The sequence below is a fragment of the Marmota flaviventris genome, chromosome 17 (assembly GCF_047511675.1).
Source record: "Marmota flaviventris isolate mMarFla1 chromosome 17, mMarFla1.hap1, whole genome shotgun sequence".
Taxonomy (NCBI): domain Eukaryota; kingdom Metazoa; phylum Chordata; class Mammalia; order Rodentia; family Sciuridae; genus Marmota; species Marmota flaviventris.
The window spans coordinates 29677576-29695688 of NC_092514.1; the positions used below are offsets into that span (position 1 = coordinate 29677576).

General features: G+C 36.5%; 1 protein-coding gene across 3 annotated transcripts; it reads right to left on the bottom strand.

Annotated features, from left to right (window-relative positions):
- Positions 1-2800: 2800 nt before the first annotated feature.
- On the bottom strand, positions 2801-17518 carry Aspa (aspartoacylase). 3 transcript variants are annotated; one of them, XM_071603354.1, is made up of 7 exons: positions 17437-17518; positions 15523-15782; positions 13823-14018; positions 12250-12343; positions 9693-9800; positions 6730-6839; positions 2801-4839 (listed from the first exon to the last, which is right to left on the bottom strand). In XM_071603354.1, exons 2-7 carry the CDS (start codon positions 15756-15758, stop codon positions 4642-4644), a joined length of 942 nt encoding a protein of 313 aa, XP_071459455.1. In that variant the 5' UTR covers positions 15759-15782; positions 17437-17518; the 3' UTR covers positions 2801-4641. The 3 variants fall into 3 exon arrangements, with proteins under 3 accessions (XP_071459455.1, XP_071459454.1, XP_071459453.1); XM_071603353.1 differs by lacking the exon at positions 17437-17518 and adding an exon at positions 15881-15944; XM_071603352.1 differs by lacking the exon at positions 17437-17518 and having other exon boundaries at positions 15523-15950.
- Positions 17519-18113: the final 595 nt, after the last annotated feature.

Below are 18113 nucleotides of genomic sequence, written 5' to 3' on the forward strand. Positions count from 1 at the left end.
TTTAAAAAAAGAACCACTTTTTTTTTGACTGCACCAGGCCACTTCTCTGACAATGGCAGCAATATTCTGCAGAAAGGATGGGATCCAGTGCAATTCCAAAAAATGTATTTCACCTGCTGTGTGTGAGGACTTACAACTGATTCAACAAAAATTAGACATCCAGTATGCACAATGATAGAGAAGACAAATATGAATGAGAAAATTTCTTCCACTAAAAGTGGAAGGAGAGGGAAGGACGTGAACATTGAGTGCCTACAACATGCCATGCATTTTACCTACAGAGTCTTATTTAATCTTTACAATACCCCAGTGGTTACTCTAGTTCCTTCATCAGTTCTGTTATATTTTCCAGTAGTTATTTCAAAGCTGTCATTCTTTACCCCATCATTTCTCTTTAAATACCTGTAGGTAGTTTACAAAAATCTCCAACTTAGTAGTGAAACTAGAAGCCATCAGATGGAAACACCTTCAACTTTTGACCACCAAACCTACAAATGTATCTGCATTCATACTCACAGCATTGAAATATCCTGTCAGGGGATACTCTCTACTTCCTTGAGATGTCTTATGCTATTTCATGATGGTAAAATTTATTTCTCCATTTAATAGATTTATTTTCTAAAATGGGCCTTTATGATATTTAGGGCCTAACCCAGCCTGTGTCACATTAAATATCATAAATTTTTAAAATGATATTTAGCTATTGTGGCTTTAATATTTTCTTTCTAAATTTCACTTTATATTAATTATATGTTAATCATAGCAATCACCTATAGACCCCAGTTTTTTTGAGGGGGATTTTACATTACTGACCAAGTCCCTGTTCTTTTTCTCAGCCAAAAGAAGAAATACCAATTCTGTTTTTCAGTTTGATGGGGCATAAAATCCTGTGCTGTGCCGTTCACTTTGTAGTTTAGGGGATTACAGCCCTGCTTCCCTGGAGTTGTGTCCTGTGTGACCCAGGAAGCCTTATGTGGCAGCCCTGGGTGAAATACTCCATAGAGAGCTTCCAAGGCATTGATCTGATGTATTAAGGAACTACTATCTGCCCAGTGCTGGACTTCATGTGTCTGTGTTGGGGTGGGGGTTATAAAGAAGGTCTCTATGGGTAAGTTATGAGTCTCTTGTTGGCAATATATGTGGAAATACAGAAATAGTAAAAGGTTTGGGGAGTCCCTAAGCAGTCACTTCCCTTCAGACTGTGTCTGCATGGGGTTTGCAAATGCAGGCCCAGCAGATGTGCCCTGGTCCAGTTGCCCTGGTGCCCCCAGGGCTTGTAGGCTCCTCTCCCAGCACCATGGCCTTGGTCATCTCGGTCTTCAGAGTTTCCCCACTGCCCCTTCCCACTTGCTCTTCCTATTGGAGCAGTAACTGTATGTGGTTCACCATTCCTGCCCCAGTGGCATCTAGTGGTCTCCAGGGTCATCTTCTGTGGTCTCTAAGTCAATCTGCTCTTCTGAGGAAGCCCTCTGGGATGGTTTCACTCATCAGATCAATCTCATGTATCCAACAAGACTGATTGACTTCTATGTGGTAAGAAATGTATTCAAAGTTATGGATACTTCAAAGAACAAGACACTCTCCCTGCTCCCTTAGAGCTTATGCAGTTTAAGTAAAGGGACACACATTTAACTGTCTTCTACACCAATCTCATAAATTAGTACTTTTGGAGTTGTGGTACGTGCTAGTCTGATATAAGTGTGTTTGTGTAACAGAGGGGCCTAACCTAGGCCGTGTTACACTGAGGACAAGTGTCATCTGAGTCAAGGGATGAGAGGGTGAGGCAGAATTTCAAGAAGTGAAAACACATGGGCAAAGACCCCCAGGTAGTAAGGAGCTTGATGCATCTGAGGTCTGGAGAATCAAGCCTGTGTGGCCCAACTGCTGGAGCAAGGAGCCAAGTGACATGAGATGATGCTGGAGGGGTGGCCATGCTCAGAGCATGTAGGGCTTGTCCCATCAAGGTGAGGCTTTGACACTTCATTTCAAGGGTAAGGAGAAGCCACCAAAATGTCTCACATGGGGGAACTACTGAATGGGAACATTTCCCTGTTTAATCTGATGGGATTGTAGGCTTAAAAGTGTGTTTTATTACTACGATTTTTCTCCTGCTGTCCTTTGAGATATAGTAACAGTCTGAAGAGTGTAGAATGGAGTGAGTTTCCCTCAAGAGAGGTATTAAGAAGACCCAGGAAGTGACTGAGAAAGAAGGAAAAAAGAAGGAGGGAGATTGGTGGAATGTGGAGATGTTTAGGTAGAGAAGGGCATTTGGGCTCACTCATTTATTCAACTAACCTTTATTAGGCATTTAATAGATTGCAGTCTGAAAAAGACTCTGTTAATGTCCTTGAGATGGCATAGATGGAAGGATGGGCAAATGGGGCAACTAAGTCAGATAGAGATGAAGGCTTCATACCTAAAATGAGAGTTGAGTTGCATTTGGAAGGAAACACAGGAATTAGCTAGAGCAAGGCCTGGGGTGGGTGTGTATGTGTGTGTGTGGGATATGCATGAAGTTGGGAGAAAATTTTAGGGGGAAGAATCAGTTTGGATGAAGGTGTTCAGGAATAAAACAACACAAGGGCCTTGGAACAGAGAGAATGGGAATGGAGATGAGTCTAGAGAGGTTGTGGGGGAGGGAGCAGCTCACAAAGGGTCTTTTGTGCTATGTTTGAACTAAGTGCTGGGCACTGAGCTAAGTGCTCACATGCATTAACTTGCTTAATCCTCAGTAACCCCATAGTAGAAGCATTACTATTGTTATCACCCCCACTTTTTTTTTTTTTGAGAGAGAGAGAGAGAGAGAGAGAATTTTAATATTTATTTTTTAGTTTTTGGCAGACACAACATGTTTATTTGTATGTGGTGCTGAGGATCGAACCCAGGCCGCACGCAGGCCAGGCAAGCGCGCTATCACTTGAGCCACATCCCCAGCCCTCACCCCCGCTTTATACATGAGAAAATGAAGCTGGCAGATAGTTAGAAATAATAAAAATAAAACTGAAAATAATAAAACTACACAGCCATGTGTTGTAGATTAAGAAAAAAAATCACATCTAATTAGAAACAATGAAGACAATAATAATTGAGTCAGGAAATATTACGCTCAATAGAAATAATGAATCCCCCAAACTGAAACCACAATGACCTAAATGGCACATTATAAATTACATAAATAACTGAAACTCAATGGAAGGATAAAGTTTCCTTGCCAAAATTTACATCTGGAAAAACTGACCCTGAGGATTTGGCCTAAGATAAAACATAACAGAACGTTTGTCATAGAGGGAGAAGGACACTTGGTAAAACTTACGTGCTAAAAAAGATCGACACATTTTTACTACAACCTTCAGAAGGAAGTTTATTCCAAGGAAAATAATTTTGGCAAAGCACACAATGATTTTTCTAGTGCAAAATTCAGAAATCATTTAGTTGTGCTCTATAAAACAATGAATATGGAATAAAATTGGCTTAGTGGAGTTAGCTCTGAAAGAATGAAAATGTTTGTGTATCTATATAAGTTCCAGATAATGTTAGTATTTTTGGTAAAACATTTGAAGCCATAAATGTGTTTCCTTGGGGTTCAAATCGTAGGATAAAGTTGTTCCTTACTTGGTTGCTGTGACCTAAAAGAGGGGAGGGGAGGGAGGCAGTGTTTTGCCAGAAGTCCTTTGAGGAGATGAGGGATTTCAGCTTAAAAAAAAAATGGGAGAATTTCTTGAAAGGGTGTGTTTGCAAACCAGAGACATGGATTAGGGTCACATTTCCACGTCCACTGTCCTCCGTTATGGGTCTTAACCACCTAGGCTGGCAGCTACTGGAGTCCAAAGATCTCCTCACGCTTTGGCTAGGAGTAAGAGTGAGTGTTCATTCAAAACAAGAAGTGGCAGATGAGAGGAATTTGCCTCTTCCTAATTGTCTATGATGAGAAGGACAAGTAGCTTCTCAAGGTGAGTGTAAGACATCAGTGTTTCTAGATGTATATTTACAATCAGCTTTCATTTCTCTTCAACATGTCATCTGAAAAAGAGCAGCTAAAATCTACTATGGATATCACAACTGTTGCTAGTTTATGGACTGAATTCTTAATATAGTGTCATTAACTCAATCATGAAAAATTTAAAAAATAGTCTCCACCTTTAATTTCTAGTAGCACTTAAAAATTACTTGAGCTGGGGATATGGCTCAGCTGGTAGAGTGCTTGCCTCGAATACACAGGGCCTTGGGTTCAATCCCCAGCACCACAAAAACAAACAAAAATTACTTGAAAACACACATTTCATGCCATGTTCAAGTTAATAACTCTGCACATAGTACCTATGTCTTTTGTACTTTGAAAAAGAAGGCTATTTTTAAGAATGTTAAACTATCAGAGTGTAAATGTATAAAAATCTATGCAGAAATAGGAAGCACACTTCTTTGAAGAAGCTATCTACATAAAATATGATAACTTTAAAAGATATTCATTAATTTATTTTTTTTCTTTAAGACACTGGTGTGAATGCCTGTTGCTTGGGGACTGGGTCAGGACTGGGTCAAGTTCAGATCATGAACTTGAATAAGGCACAATTCTGTTCTTGAGGAGCGTACAGACTGGTCCTTTTTCAAGATGCCCCCCAAAAAGTGAACTAGCACTGATTTCTAGTGGAAAGAGGAGCGAATACTTTTTGCATTGAGAGTGACTTTTGTTGTCTTTGCGAAAGCTTCTTTCTTTTCGTAATAAGCAGCCTCGTTCACAAACACAGGGTACACGGTACAGTCTCCACCCAACAGGATAGTTTTTCCATCAAGAGTCACAAAGGTGGGGTCCCCAGGGTGCAACGGTTTCCAGTCTTGATCCTTTCGGAAGACAGTTAAAATAATAAATTACAAAATTTTCATGTCAAGACTCTAGATATTTAACAAATACCATTCTATTCTTTAAAAAGCGATCCTTGAAGGGTGTCCTGAGAGGCATGGGAGAGACCTGACTCCACTGGAACCATGTAACTGTCTTGGGCAGCAGTTTTAAGAGCTTCCCTGTTAATTTTTACAGTTGACATGTGTAATTAGAGTTTCTCTGACACCAAGTTTGCCTTGAATGTGGCCAAAGAGGTTTATAATATTAAGAGGAAAAATAAATTTCATATCCACCTAAGTGCATATTCTACTTTTTGCCATCTGAAGTGAAATTCTGTTCAGCAAAATTTAGGAAATATTTTTTGAGAGCCTTCTGTGTGCAAGACATTCTACTGTTGGGGACATAAAAATGAGTCACATTGTATTTGCACACAGGGAGACTTTATTATGATGGGAGGATTGGTGAGTGGTTTGGAGAAAAGTCTAAGTCGAGGTGGATGTACTGCAGGTGTGTCCCCACATTATGTTAACAACTGTGTTATCTGACAGGTCCTGCCCCAGGGATTTGGCCCTTTGATCCTTCAAGCACCAATGTTGTCAGATCATAGGAAGTCTAGAACAGTTCTTCTCCAACTTGGCTGTGCTTACAAATCATCTGGGGATTTTGCTAAAATGCAGATTTTGATGCTAATGATCAGGGTGGTGCCTTGAGATTCCGCATTTCTAATATTTTCTAGAAGCATCAGCATCACCCAGCAGTTTGTTAGAAAAGCAAAATTTTGTTCCCCTCTGCAGACTTTCTAAATCAAAATCTTCATGTTAACAAATTGTCAGAGGTTTACATGTAGAATACTGAAGTACGCACGGCACTGCATCTCAGTGATTTTCTCAACTCTAGCCATACATTAGAATCACTTGGGATATTAATATACGTTTACATGGGTACAGGGCTGGCCCCATCTCAGCTATAGCAAATCAGAATCTAAAGAGTGGCTTTATTTTTAATAAATACATTTTTTACTAAAGTTTTATTTGAAAAAATTAATTATAGAGTAAAAAAATCATTAATTTTTGTGTGCAGTTGTAAATTTTGATATATACATAGCATAGTCATATAACCTATAGCTATGTAATAAAAACATCTATGTTATCACCCATCTCCTCCAGTCCCTCATGCTTCTCATTTTTATAGTTCACTCTTCTCTTTTCTTTCCCTTCCTTCCTTTCTTCCTGTTTTTTCCTTCCTTTCTTTCTTTAAGTCCCCGGTGATTTTACAGGGTGGCCTGGTTGAGAATTCTGCTCTGAACAAGTGCTTTTCAGGCAGAGATATGCCCAGAATCACTGAAGGTACTTCCCTGCCCATTGGTTGGTCGCATCTGCAGAGGTTCCCATGTAGTGCAGTGCTCCCCAGACCTGAGTCCTATGAAATCACCTGGTGAAGTCATTTGATTCCCTGTGTCCACCTGAGTTTGAGAAGCCCTGCTTTAGTAGTTTGTGATGGGTTCCATGCATTTGGGGAGAAAATCCCCTAGGTAATTCTGATAAGTAACCCCATCACTCTTAAACTCTAGACAGGTGTGAGCAGTTTGCTCTAATGCATACTTTCTACTATTACCATTAAGTGCCCCAATCAGAGGCCCAAAGCAAAGGAGTCACCCAATCAACCTTGGACTGAGACTAAATAAACCTTTTCTCCTTATAAATTAATTGTATCAGGCATTTTATTTTAGTGATGGAAAGCTAACTAATACACTTCTCTACGCTGCAGTGGTTTTGTGAACATCAAATTAGCTAATGTATGTAAAAATGCTGTATGAACTGTGAACTACTACTCAAAGGTACAATGTTATTAAAATATTCTCATTATTTTAAAGAAACAACAAATGTTACCTGCAGATTCGGGTGGATAATAGCAGCTATTTCTCCATTTTCATTCCTAGGATAATCAACTTTCTCCATTATTTTATAGACCTCAATGGCACAGGGAGGAAATTCTTTTCCTACAACAAAAATAATACATATTATAGCAATTAAAAAAGGGAAGTCAATATTTCAAGGAAGGAAGGAAGGAAGGAAGGAAAGAAAAACAACAAAATGAAGACCGTTACAAGGAGAACACATTAAGTAACTTAAAGATGTTCATAAACAATATAAAGCCCCAAATTCTGGAATTATTCCTATCATTGCACTGATGAACAGAGGTAGAAAACATAACTTAAAGAAGCCAGTGTGGGAGAAAAAAAGCCTAGATCTGCCAGTCAGGACCCTGGGCTCTGTTCTGCTGACTATGCCATCTTTCTTTTTTCCTAGCTGTGTTATTTTGAGCAATCTTGTCAAAAGAGGGTTTTGGATTAGCTTATCTTGAAAGACTCTTCCAGCTCTGACACTCAGTGATTGCATATTCTCAGGGGGGACTTTCAGCAAGTTAGGTGGCTTCTGTCTAGTGGCTCTTTCTCTTAATCAAATTCATTAAACACTTAGATGGCCCCTGAGCAGTGAAATCTTGGGATGCAGGCAGTCTACCAGCTTTCAAAGAGATGACATTAAATAGCTCAGCTCAATGCCCATAAATTGGAAAAGGAGTAGTTTACACAGATACCACGTGGTCTCTGAGCAAACAGGATGAACATATGTCCAATGGTGTATCCACAGGATGTTATGGTTTCATCTTAAAGGAAAAGTCCTCCTTTGCCTTTAGAGCAGAGTTGGGATGAGGAGATCCTAAGATCAATCCTGTGTCAGCTAGCTTTTGCTGCATAGCACACTTTCCCAGAACTAATGGCTTAAAGCAACAACCTTCTTCTTTTTTTTTTTTTTCTTTTTAGCTTGTAGTTCTGTGGGTTGGTTAGGCAGTTCCTCTAGTCTGGACTCTCTTTGCTGGTTTCTGTTTGCTTTGCTCATGCATCTGGGGTGAGCTGGCAAATCTGCTGGTGGCTGGGTAATCTGGGATGGCCTCAATCTAATGTCTGGCAATTGACAGTCTAAAGGCTCGAGCTGCATGACTGGTGGCTGGGCTATCTTAGTCTTCTATTCTATAACCTTTTCATATCCATCAGATTAGTGTGGACTGACTCACATAATAGCCACACAGAGTTCCCAAAAGCCACAAGAGGGCAAGTCCCAATACATAGTCTTTTTCAAGCCCCTTTGTGGCACAAAAACAAGCTACTGGGGCAACCCAGATTCAAGAGATGGGGGTGACTGATGGATGCGAAAACAGAGAGCCGAGTGTCTTTGAGTTACCATTCCACTCAGGTTTGTGGCATTCTCCCTGGGGATATCATTTCTTAACATATTAGAGTTCCACACTTACTTTCTGAGAATTTCTTGTGAATATGTTATGACCTTCCCAATACCAGTTTCATTAGAGAGTAGAGAACCTGCCCTCACACAAAGTTGGTGGACATCTAGCTCTTTTTCAGTTTTCATGACTTTGGAGCCAAAGTATTCTCAAATAGAGAAGAAGTTCCTGTGATCACAGGGGGCTGCACATCTGAGGGTAAGGAATTATGTTCCCCACAGACATTGAATGACTCAGTAGCTGTGTCACCATAATTACGTGTTTGTCAACAATTTCATACTTATATGCATTCTAGCAAGTGATTAATATTATTTTAAAGTAAATGTTTATATCATATATTTTTGTCTACAGTTTTCTTTCTTTTAAACAATAGTGTGTTTTGAAGATTCTTCCATGTTATTATTGTTTAGCTGTTCACCAACGGATGCACATTTGAGTCAGTTCCTTTGCGAACAAAGCTATAATAACCACCCTTGAATACAACCCATTGGGTATTCATGAGCTTGTGTTTCTTTGAGATGTGGAACTGCTGGGTTATAAGAATTACACAATTTAATAAGTAGATACAGCAGATACTATAAAATTACCCTTTAAAGTGTCTTTACCAATTCAAATGTTTGTCAGCAGGGAATGAGAGTATCTCCTTTTCCTATACCTTTACCAATACTTAATATCGTCAGATGCTATTTTGTCCAATCTGATGGGGAAAATGGTTTCTCATTCTAATTTGCATTTTTCTGATTACTTGTGATGTTGAACATCTTTTCTACTTTTATTGGGCATTTGTATTTCCTACTCTGTCTTTGGTTTTTTAAAATGGAGATTAATAGGAAAATAGGATTTGATTTGGGTTGTTTATATGGCCACTGTTTTTCTTGTATGTTTTTCTATTCTGGTGATTGAGGAATAGCTGAAGTGAATAAAAAAAATTTGAAAACGCATCTAAGATTATGAGAATGATGAATTTGACCTAAATTTCAATTACTATTTCAATGTTAAGTGGTTAAGTTTTATATATACACACACACACACACACATGGTTAAAGTGTTGTACGTTGGTACATATATACATATATATGCACTATATATGTACTATGTAATGTATGTATAGTATTGTTATGGTTTGGTTATGAGGTATCCCCCAAAAGCTCCTATGTTAATGCAGGAATATTCAGAAATGAAATTATTTGATTATGAGTGCTGAATCAGTCTATTCTAGCTTGAATGGTGGTAACTATAGGCAGATGGGGAGTGGCTGGAAGAGGTTGGTCACTGGGATTGCCCCTTCCCTCTCTCTGCTTCTCAGCTGCCATGTTCTGAGCTGCTTCCCTTCACTATGCCCTTCCGCCATGATGTCTGCCTCACCTTGGCCCAGAGCAATGGACCCAGCCAACCATGGACTAAACCTTTGAGAACATAATCCAAAATAAAAATTTCCTTCTTTAAGTTGTCCTTGTCAGATATTTTGGTCATAATAATGCAAACCTGACTAACACACAGCTAAATATGCAAATATCCACAATTAAGGAAACAACTCTTACCCACCACTTACCTTCATTAAACTGATATATAAAATCAAGAGCATGTTTAATCATTTTTCTCATTTGATCCAAAATATCAGCTCTCAGAACACCTTGGGGTTGGGGGCCAACTTCAATACCTAAGTACAGAAGGGAAGATAGTAATATTATATAAGTATTAGAATGTATTGTGAAATTAAGCATTTTATTATATCTAGAACCCCATAAATATTTAAAAGTTAGACCAGTTAGCATCATGGAAAGTATTTGAGACAGAAAGTTAAGCAAAAAATAAAGCAGAACATTTACACGTTTAAATACACATAGTGATAAATGCATAGTGAATAAAGACTGGAAGAGAACATGGAAAAAATCAGACTTGTGTTTGAGTAGTCGGAACTTAGGGTTATTTTTTCTTTAAATTTACTTTCATGTGATTCAAATATTTAAGTATTGTAACATAGCAAAAGAAGTAGATAAACCTGCAATGACAAAGTAATAGGTGGCCACAAAGAGAGATGGTCACAGACTAACATTTAGCTCTAACAGGAGGAAAGACATCTAGTTAGTCATAGAAATATAGCTAGATGAACTATGAATTTAAGTTAACATGCAATCTATGTGACTTTAGGGCAACATTTTTATACTTAATATTAACCCATTCTGATAAGATAGTGCAATGGTTCTTATTTTCTGTAGAAAAATTTGTATTTCCTCTAACCTTCATAAAACTATGCTTGTACTTCCAGGTCTGTTTCCTGTAGCTGTCAAGCATCCATCCTTACACCTGCAAAATACTCCTCCACCTGCTCAAGTCTCCCACAGAGTCATCCCTCCAGTTATTATTTTCTCCATTTATCAAACTGTTAATTAATGTATCACCCACATTCATTCTCTTACATTCAACTCAAATATATTCTTTTAACCCATCCTATTTGCACCCATTTCTATTATTTTCCAATTCAAAAAGTTCATTATGTTGTACTGTGTGTAACTTTCTTGTGTATATTTACAGGAATTCATTTAAGTATATAATATCATAAGTGGGGCTAAGGCATGCCTCTGTGCATGAGTGATTTGTACAAATGTATGAAAATTGTGTTCATGGATATGTCTGTGTGCATTTTGTGGAAGATATTGTTGTTGCATTCCATTTTCCTCCATTCTAATATAATCAAATTTTGGTTGATTATCCAATCTTTAAGATAAATTAACTTTTCTTCAGCTTAAGAGTAAATATCAAAAGTTTAATTCATTTATAGTAATCCAACCATCCTGATGATTTAAGAATGTACATGTTATTCAGTTCTGACAAAGGGGCCATAATGAAAGATTAGTAGGGGAGTTCCTGATGTTTCCTTCCTCTATTAGATATTGTCATTAGCTGCCAACATGTATATGACATAATAGATTTCAAATATAAAAGAGCAAAGTTGGAAGAACATATTAATATTTTCTAATTATTTAAAATGTAATTAATACTCCCTCATATTGAAATGTTTTAAAGATTTGGCTTTATTTGTAAGGGTCAAACTTATCAGAGATATTTGTTCTAGCTAAAACAGCATTGCCCATAAATATCATATTATAAGGCTAATATCTCAAAGTTTAGAAGTCTTACACTTTTATTTGGTACTAAATATAACCCATGATCTATTATTATTATTATTATTATTATTATTATTATTATTATTTTATGGTGCCAGGGATGGAACCCTGGGACTTACACATGGTAGGCAAACACTGTATCACTGAGCTGCACTCAACCCTATTTCATACAGTAAGGTTTTGGTTCATTACATTTATTGCAATTCTGTGCCTATATTTGGATATTTAGCTTTCTCCAGTTATAATTAATAATTAACTAATTTCTTTAATTATGTGTCAAAAGTACCAATACTTGAGTAACCAGGATAATTGTTAAGTTTTCATTTGCTTATGTTATTTGCAAACTTGCTCTTAAATTTACTCTTGGTTAAAGCATCTAAGATCTAACAAAAACCACTTAAGTTGTAATAGAAATTTTAATTATAGTATAATTTGCAAATAGTTAATTATGTTAGTGTATCTCACTTGAAAGAGAATGAATTACTTCTACTCTGCCATTTCTCCCTCTGTGCAGTGATGACCTGGTTAATGTCTGTCTTCTCATTAGATACTAAGTTCTTTGAGGGATTCTGTGTGCCTTGTTCTTTACTATTTTCCCAGAACCTGGCACAGTGGTGGGGCTCTAGTAGACACACAATAAATATCTGTTGAAAGTTCACATTTTTAGAGCAATTTTGTGGAGTGGAGTTAGAGATAAGGTTCTATAAAAGGTGACTCTTCACTTAATTCTTGGGATTAGAAGAATCTGTCAGACTGATTTTTTTAGGGTCAAACATAACAGTGAAGAAAATAATATGAATAGAACCAGAAAGCTGCTTCAAGATATTGAGGAAATAAAGTATAGTGTCTGCCTGGGGTTAATTTGCTTATTATCTGATAATTATAAGCCTTAAGGATGTGCAAGGTAGCTATAAATATTCTTTAATTTTTCTTGGAGTTTCAGGTAGGACACATTTTATTCAGCTATGCCAACAGACTTACCAACAGGATACTTGGCTACGGAACGCGAGGTTGCGTACTGGAGGGAAGGATGCTCAATGAGATAAACATAGCAGGGTAATGGAGCCAAAGAAGTCTGCAAAGAATTTTTAAATCATCTTCCTTATTATGTAAAGACCATATATTTTTTTTTCTCTTTGCTGCTATAGAGTCAATAAGGACTTCATATTTTTTACTTCATCAACTAAGATTAGTCAGACAGTTTTATGAAACACTCTAAAACTCAATGTTACAGCTTTGAAAACATACAAATAAATTGCATGTAAAATTGAATTACATGCAGTTTTCTGGGTAAAATGGACATTAAATAATTCTCCAGAGCCATGACCAAAGAATAGGAAATAAATTTTCCTTCTGAATGGATTTGGTTATTTTTGTTTTCATCATTGCTTATCCTTACTATTTAGCTTACTTAGTTTCTTAAAGAGCTCTGTTTCTGACCCTGTAATTCAGGTTCTATTAATGTCAGGCGATTCCCCTTTCATCCTTCTATTTGAATGGAAATTTGAGTCAGGGCTCTTGGTTTTGATAACTAGGAATCAACCTTGAGGCTTCCATGTCTGGCAACAGAAACATTCAGCTCTCCTGAATAAGCAACACAGAACAGCTGCATAAGGATCTCCCACCACAGCCACTACCTTCTTAATGTCCAGAACTCAAGGGGAACAAAAGTAATAGTTAACCCTCACCACAGGGTAGACTTTAGTCTAAATGCCTTGAATATTTTTTCTCATTTAAAGACTTGCGCAGCCATATGGGGTGAGTATTCTCATGCCAATTTTATAAAATGAAGAAAGCTGTTTTGAGAGTTGAACTTCTTGTTAAGGTTAGTGAAGGAGAAAGCTAAGATTTAAACCCAGCTTCTGGCTACATGGATCAAATTTTTCCTACTAAATCATGTTAGCTCTCAGGAAGGAAGAACATCTATTATATAAAATCAAATACAAAATCCATTATTTGTGTTTTTGCTTATTTGCTATTTTCTAGAATTTTTTTTCTTTAGTTAAAGGCACTGGAAGCCTGAATTTTTAATCTCACGGATTCCTGAGTGTTAAAATGATTAGCTTTATGAACTATATGACAAAAGATTGGGTGTGTTTTGGGTAATCCCAATCAAATGGTGACAAGGGCAGGACTAAAGGGAGACAATGTCTTCACCACTGGACATGACAATATTTTGAGCTTCCTAAAACCCTGTAATTTTGATATTTCAACCATAACATTTAAAACTCTTATATTAATTTTATTTGTTTTTTTGTTCAATAGCTTATGAATTGGTGGCTGTTGGAATAAAATTTATAATTTTATAGGCACAAAAATCCACAAGGTCTTATTATTTTATTCCTTGTATTTGTTATTTTCCTTGTTTCTCCTTTCTCCTGCCTGTCACTACCACCTACCTCTGAATCTGGGTACAGCCTCTCCCATCTAGCCTCCCAGCCTGACTGGGGAATAGATCCCATTTCTCTTGGACCTTCCTTCCTGACCCTGTTCTAGTTGTTTCTCACCTATAATTGACTTATGTAAACTTATAAATTAATAACATTGACATTACCTTAATATAATGAAACATCTGAATTAAAAAGTCATTCCTGGAATCTTCAAGAATAAGGGTGCACCCCATGTTAGAAGTTGTGTTGTGAAGGTCAAAAATGATGTCATAGGAATCTTCACTATTTTTTGGACCAAATAAATGATTTATTTCTTGAGCCCTTTTCACTTCATATGGCAAATCCTCTGACATCTTTTTGCTATTATTAGCAGAAAGAGAAAGATTAACAATATTTGTGGCTATGATAACATATATAGTCAATAAGAATACAGTGTACAAAGAACCAGTTGCCAAACCTTTGATTTGGAAAATTCCTGAGGGGATTTAAAACATCTAAAAGTTTTAAAAATGAAAAATATTTTTTCTTATTTGATTTCACATAACTAATATTTCATTGGTATTCTTGTAAAATAATGTGTTCATTTAAGTGGCTAGTCACAGGTAGGGCAGTTCAAACAGAGTTTACCATTTGACTTCAACCTTGAACAAAACTTTTCATTTAATCTTATTTATAGTTTTTTTGTAGTTATGGTGCACTTGTTATTTATTACTGGGATAGATCATTAAGTGCATCTTCCCCCCCAGTCTTCACTCTGGGTAATTTAAGTTCTTGAAACAGAGTCAAACTTAGGTGCTCACATCATCATTAAGTATTTTTAATTGAGGCCCGACAGTCATCAGTGGTCCAGGGACAAGGTTTACAGAAAAGAGTCTGTAAATGCTCCAAAAATACAAAAATTTACAGGTTCATGTGTATCTATTTTTTGTGAGACAAATGTTAATAGATATCATTATATTCTTAGATGGGTCTTAATCTAACCTCTCACTTCCTGAAATGGTTAGGATACATTTTTGCTTGCTGTACATGATAATGTTTTAAATTTATTTTTTCTCATTAAATCATTCAACCACATTTTCATGTAATTCCATCTCTTTCTATTCCTGGCTATTTTTACTAGTATCTTTAAGGGACCTACAGTTTGTACCTGAGTGTTTCCTGTCTGGAATACAATCAAGAAGGTAGACTAGCCATTTTGCAGTTATGAAGCAAAAACCATGAGTACAAAAAGGTACATGTGAAGACAAGCACAGGGGGAAGAGAGAAGCAACCTATGGCCCTGATGACATCATGAAGCCACCTCACCAGCCCTAAATGTTTTGTGTAGTGTGCATATGTGCATGAATGAAGGTAAACACATCTATTCTTTAGGCTGCAGAGTGGTCTGATGTTTTCTGAAAATGGATACTTATTCACTCTTTGATTCAACAAATATTAATTGGAACATCATATTTTTCTTAACTAGAACTTTATGTGCTACCATAAACATAGTTGCAAAAAAACATTGTAGTGAATTTCCCACACAGTTAACAAATGTGTATACAAACATAGTGGCCAAACACTAACTTAATGCAAAGGATTATTAAATCTGTCTTTCAAGACATGATTTAAAAATAAAACCTTTCTTATATATGTTTGCAGCCCGTATAGGATATATTTGAAGAGAAAAATCAAATAATGTGGTACTTAAAAAAGTATTTAAAAGAGATATGAATGCCCGGTTTCCACAATTGTGTAATTCACAACGCAATGTGATTAAAAGTGAAAGCGATCTTACTCATTATAGACACTATATGTACAAACATTAATATTTATCACACACACATACATACACGTATGCACACTATATAAAACATATTCTTACCCAAGATTTTCAAGGTCAAAAACACGATTCAGATCACAGTCAATATATCTGGTACACTTCTTCACCGCTCTTGGGTTGGTAATAAATGGTTTTACTTCCAGCCCTGTTCTCTGAATCTCAGCGTCATTCTCCAGCCAGTGCTTAACTAGAAATACTCCCGTTAGCTCGTTCCCATGAGTTCCTCCAAAGATAGCAATCTTTTTTATAGGTTCTTCAGTAATGTGACAAGAGGTCATTTTACCAATAGTTTTATCTGATTTCTGCAATTCAGAAGAGAAGAGATCAAAGGGAGCTTAATGTCCTAAGAAAAGTTTAGAAATTTAAATTTAAAAGAGAATTTAACCAAAGTACAAAGTACAGAGTTCCCTTGAGTGGAGGACTTTAAACATTTTCTGTTACAAGTTCTGAGCCCTTTATTATTATGTGGACACTCCCATCTGTAGCCCTGTCCTTTACCATATTTGGATTAAAATATGCAAAGATCAACCAGAGATACAGTTGTTAACTTCTAACTCCCTCAGATGGTCAGTAGGTCTAAGTACAATAATAAATTGGCATCTCCTACCAGTACAAAAAGTCCTTTTTCCCTTCAGCTAGAATGCCACCCAATAGGGCTTTCATGATCACTTGCAATGATAAAAATAGTTTGTAAAGTTCTAATCATCCAAAATAAAAAAATTAAAAAGTGGCTCATTTGATATTTGTTTCCACTGTCATTAAAAAAAAAATTCTGAAGTAAATCCAGGCACTTTTCATGATCTGAGGGCATTGAGTTTCCTATCAACAATCAAAGGCAGATACTTAGAGCCTCTTCTTGAGCCAGCACCCTTTCTTTCGAATTGCTTTTACATGGTAAGAGACACAGGGACCCAGTCGGTGATCACTGGGTCTTGAAAAGCTACTTTGAAACATCCCTTAGTTTCTTTCTCATGATGTTATTGGTTATTCTCTGTCAATTTCCTTAGGAACCTTGCCAAAGTACCAAAGGAAAAGCAACTGTTAGTATTTTCAAATCCCTTTAATGCACAAAAATGTCTTGGGACATACTATAAATTTCAACCACATGATATGAATTTATAAAGACATGGCCTCATTTACTGACAGCAGTCCTCTCGACTGGAGTGTGTTGTGTGAAAAGGGGTTCTATTAGAAGAAATTACCCAGAATACTAAGATGATCACATGCCTTTGGAGAAATGACTCTGAGCCAAATCTGATTTGATATCATGCTCAATCACCCAGAATTTCAAATATGTTCAAGTATTAAAATTCTATGTATTGGTAATACCAGGCTGTTTTGTAGCAGGACAAGAATAATTCATTACAATTGCAAAGTACTTAAATTTATGATGTTCTTCCACATACATTAGTTCAATTTATTTATATATGCACTTTGTAAGATAGAACAGGGTAGGTATTGACATCCCCATTGCAGGGATAAAACAAAGAGAGGTTAAGCAACCTGAATAAGTTTCCACAGCTACATAAGAGAAAACTAGGCCTGGGGCCCATGTTTCTGATTTAAGTCCAGTGTTTTTTCACAGGGCAACAGGGTGACTCTTTGTTATTTTTGGTCTCCTCTGAAGTTCTACTTTTGCTCTTTCAGAATTCACATAAACAACCACTACAGTGTGCTCAGGAAACCAACGAGCTGACAAATAAAATACATGATAGAAATATGAAATATGAATGCTTCATGATATTTAATAAACCAATTTCCATGTTTTTCCTTTAAGAGACCATAATGTAAAGATAAAGCAAAATAAGAAAATATAAATTTACACGTTAAAATTACTGTTCTAAGACAAGCCCTGCAGCCTTTGATTTTCTGCACACATTAGTGTACACCAAACACCTCATTGTAGAGATGATGAAAACACACGTAAATGTAAAGAGATAACAGCTGTAATCCTACCTTGGTTTCAAGAGCAGTAACTATGGTAAATTATTAACACTGCTATGTTTTGTTTCTTTCCTTGCTGATTTGTAGTTTGTTCTGTCCTTTGCCCTAGTCCCTCTGGAAATGCTACTTTAGTTTTCTCCTTTAGCTGGCACAAATGACTTGCATTTTGAGGCTTGTTTTATGGAATTTTAACAGATCAGCATTTTGAAGCACACTTCACATCCGTAAAGTTTCTGTTACATTGTCCAAGTGAATAACTTATTTGAAAGTTAATGAACTGCTGTAATTCTTTCTTATACTTACCTTGTTTATAGTGTATAGTTTGTCTTCTGTGGAAAGCTTTATTAGAAAAAGGAGAGCATTTCCTTAGAACTAGAGCAACAGAGGCTTTTCATACTCTCATACCAACTTAACTTCCAAAACATTTTTAACTCCCTGTCTCCCAAAGCACACTTGAGTTTGGATCCTTGCAAAAACTATGCAGTTGCATTAATTCTTCTTCTTCTTCTTCTTTTTTTTTTTTTTGGAGAACTTAGAGAACTGAGAATATATAAAATGAAATCTTTTCTAGTTGTCACTATCTCCCTATTAAGTTGAATATTTAATGTTTTGAAGTAGGTGTTTAATAACTCCCAGCACTACAAATATGTTGTGCCAATGGAGATGACTGATTTGTTAATAAAATCATG

Excerpts from the sequence above, each read along its gene's own strand:
- Aspa (XM_071603354.1), bottom strand. The coding sequence starts at position 15,758 with ATGACCTCTTGTCACATTACTGAAGAACCTATAAAAAAGATTGCTATC. Across the intron at positions 14,019-15,522 it reads TTTGACCTTGAAAATCTTGG|CAAAAAGATGTCAGAGGATT; the intron begins GTAAGAATATGT and ends TGCTAATAATAG. Across the intron at positions 6,840-9,692 it reads TATATATCAGTTTAATGAAG|GAAAAGAATTTCCTCCCTGT; the intron begins GTAAGTGGTGGG and ends TTTTTGTTGTAG.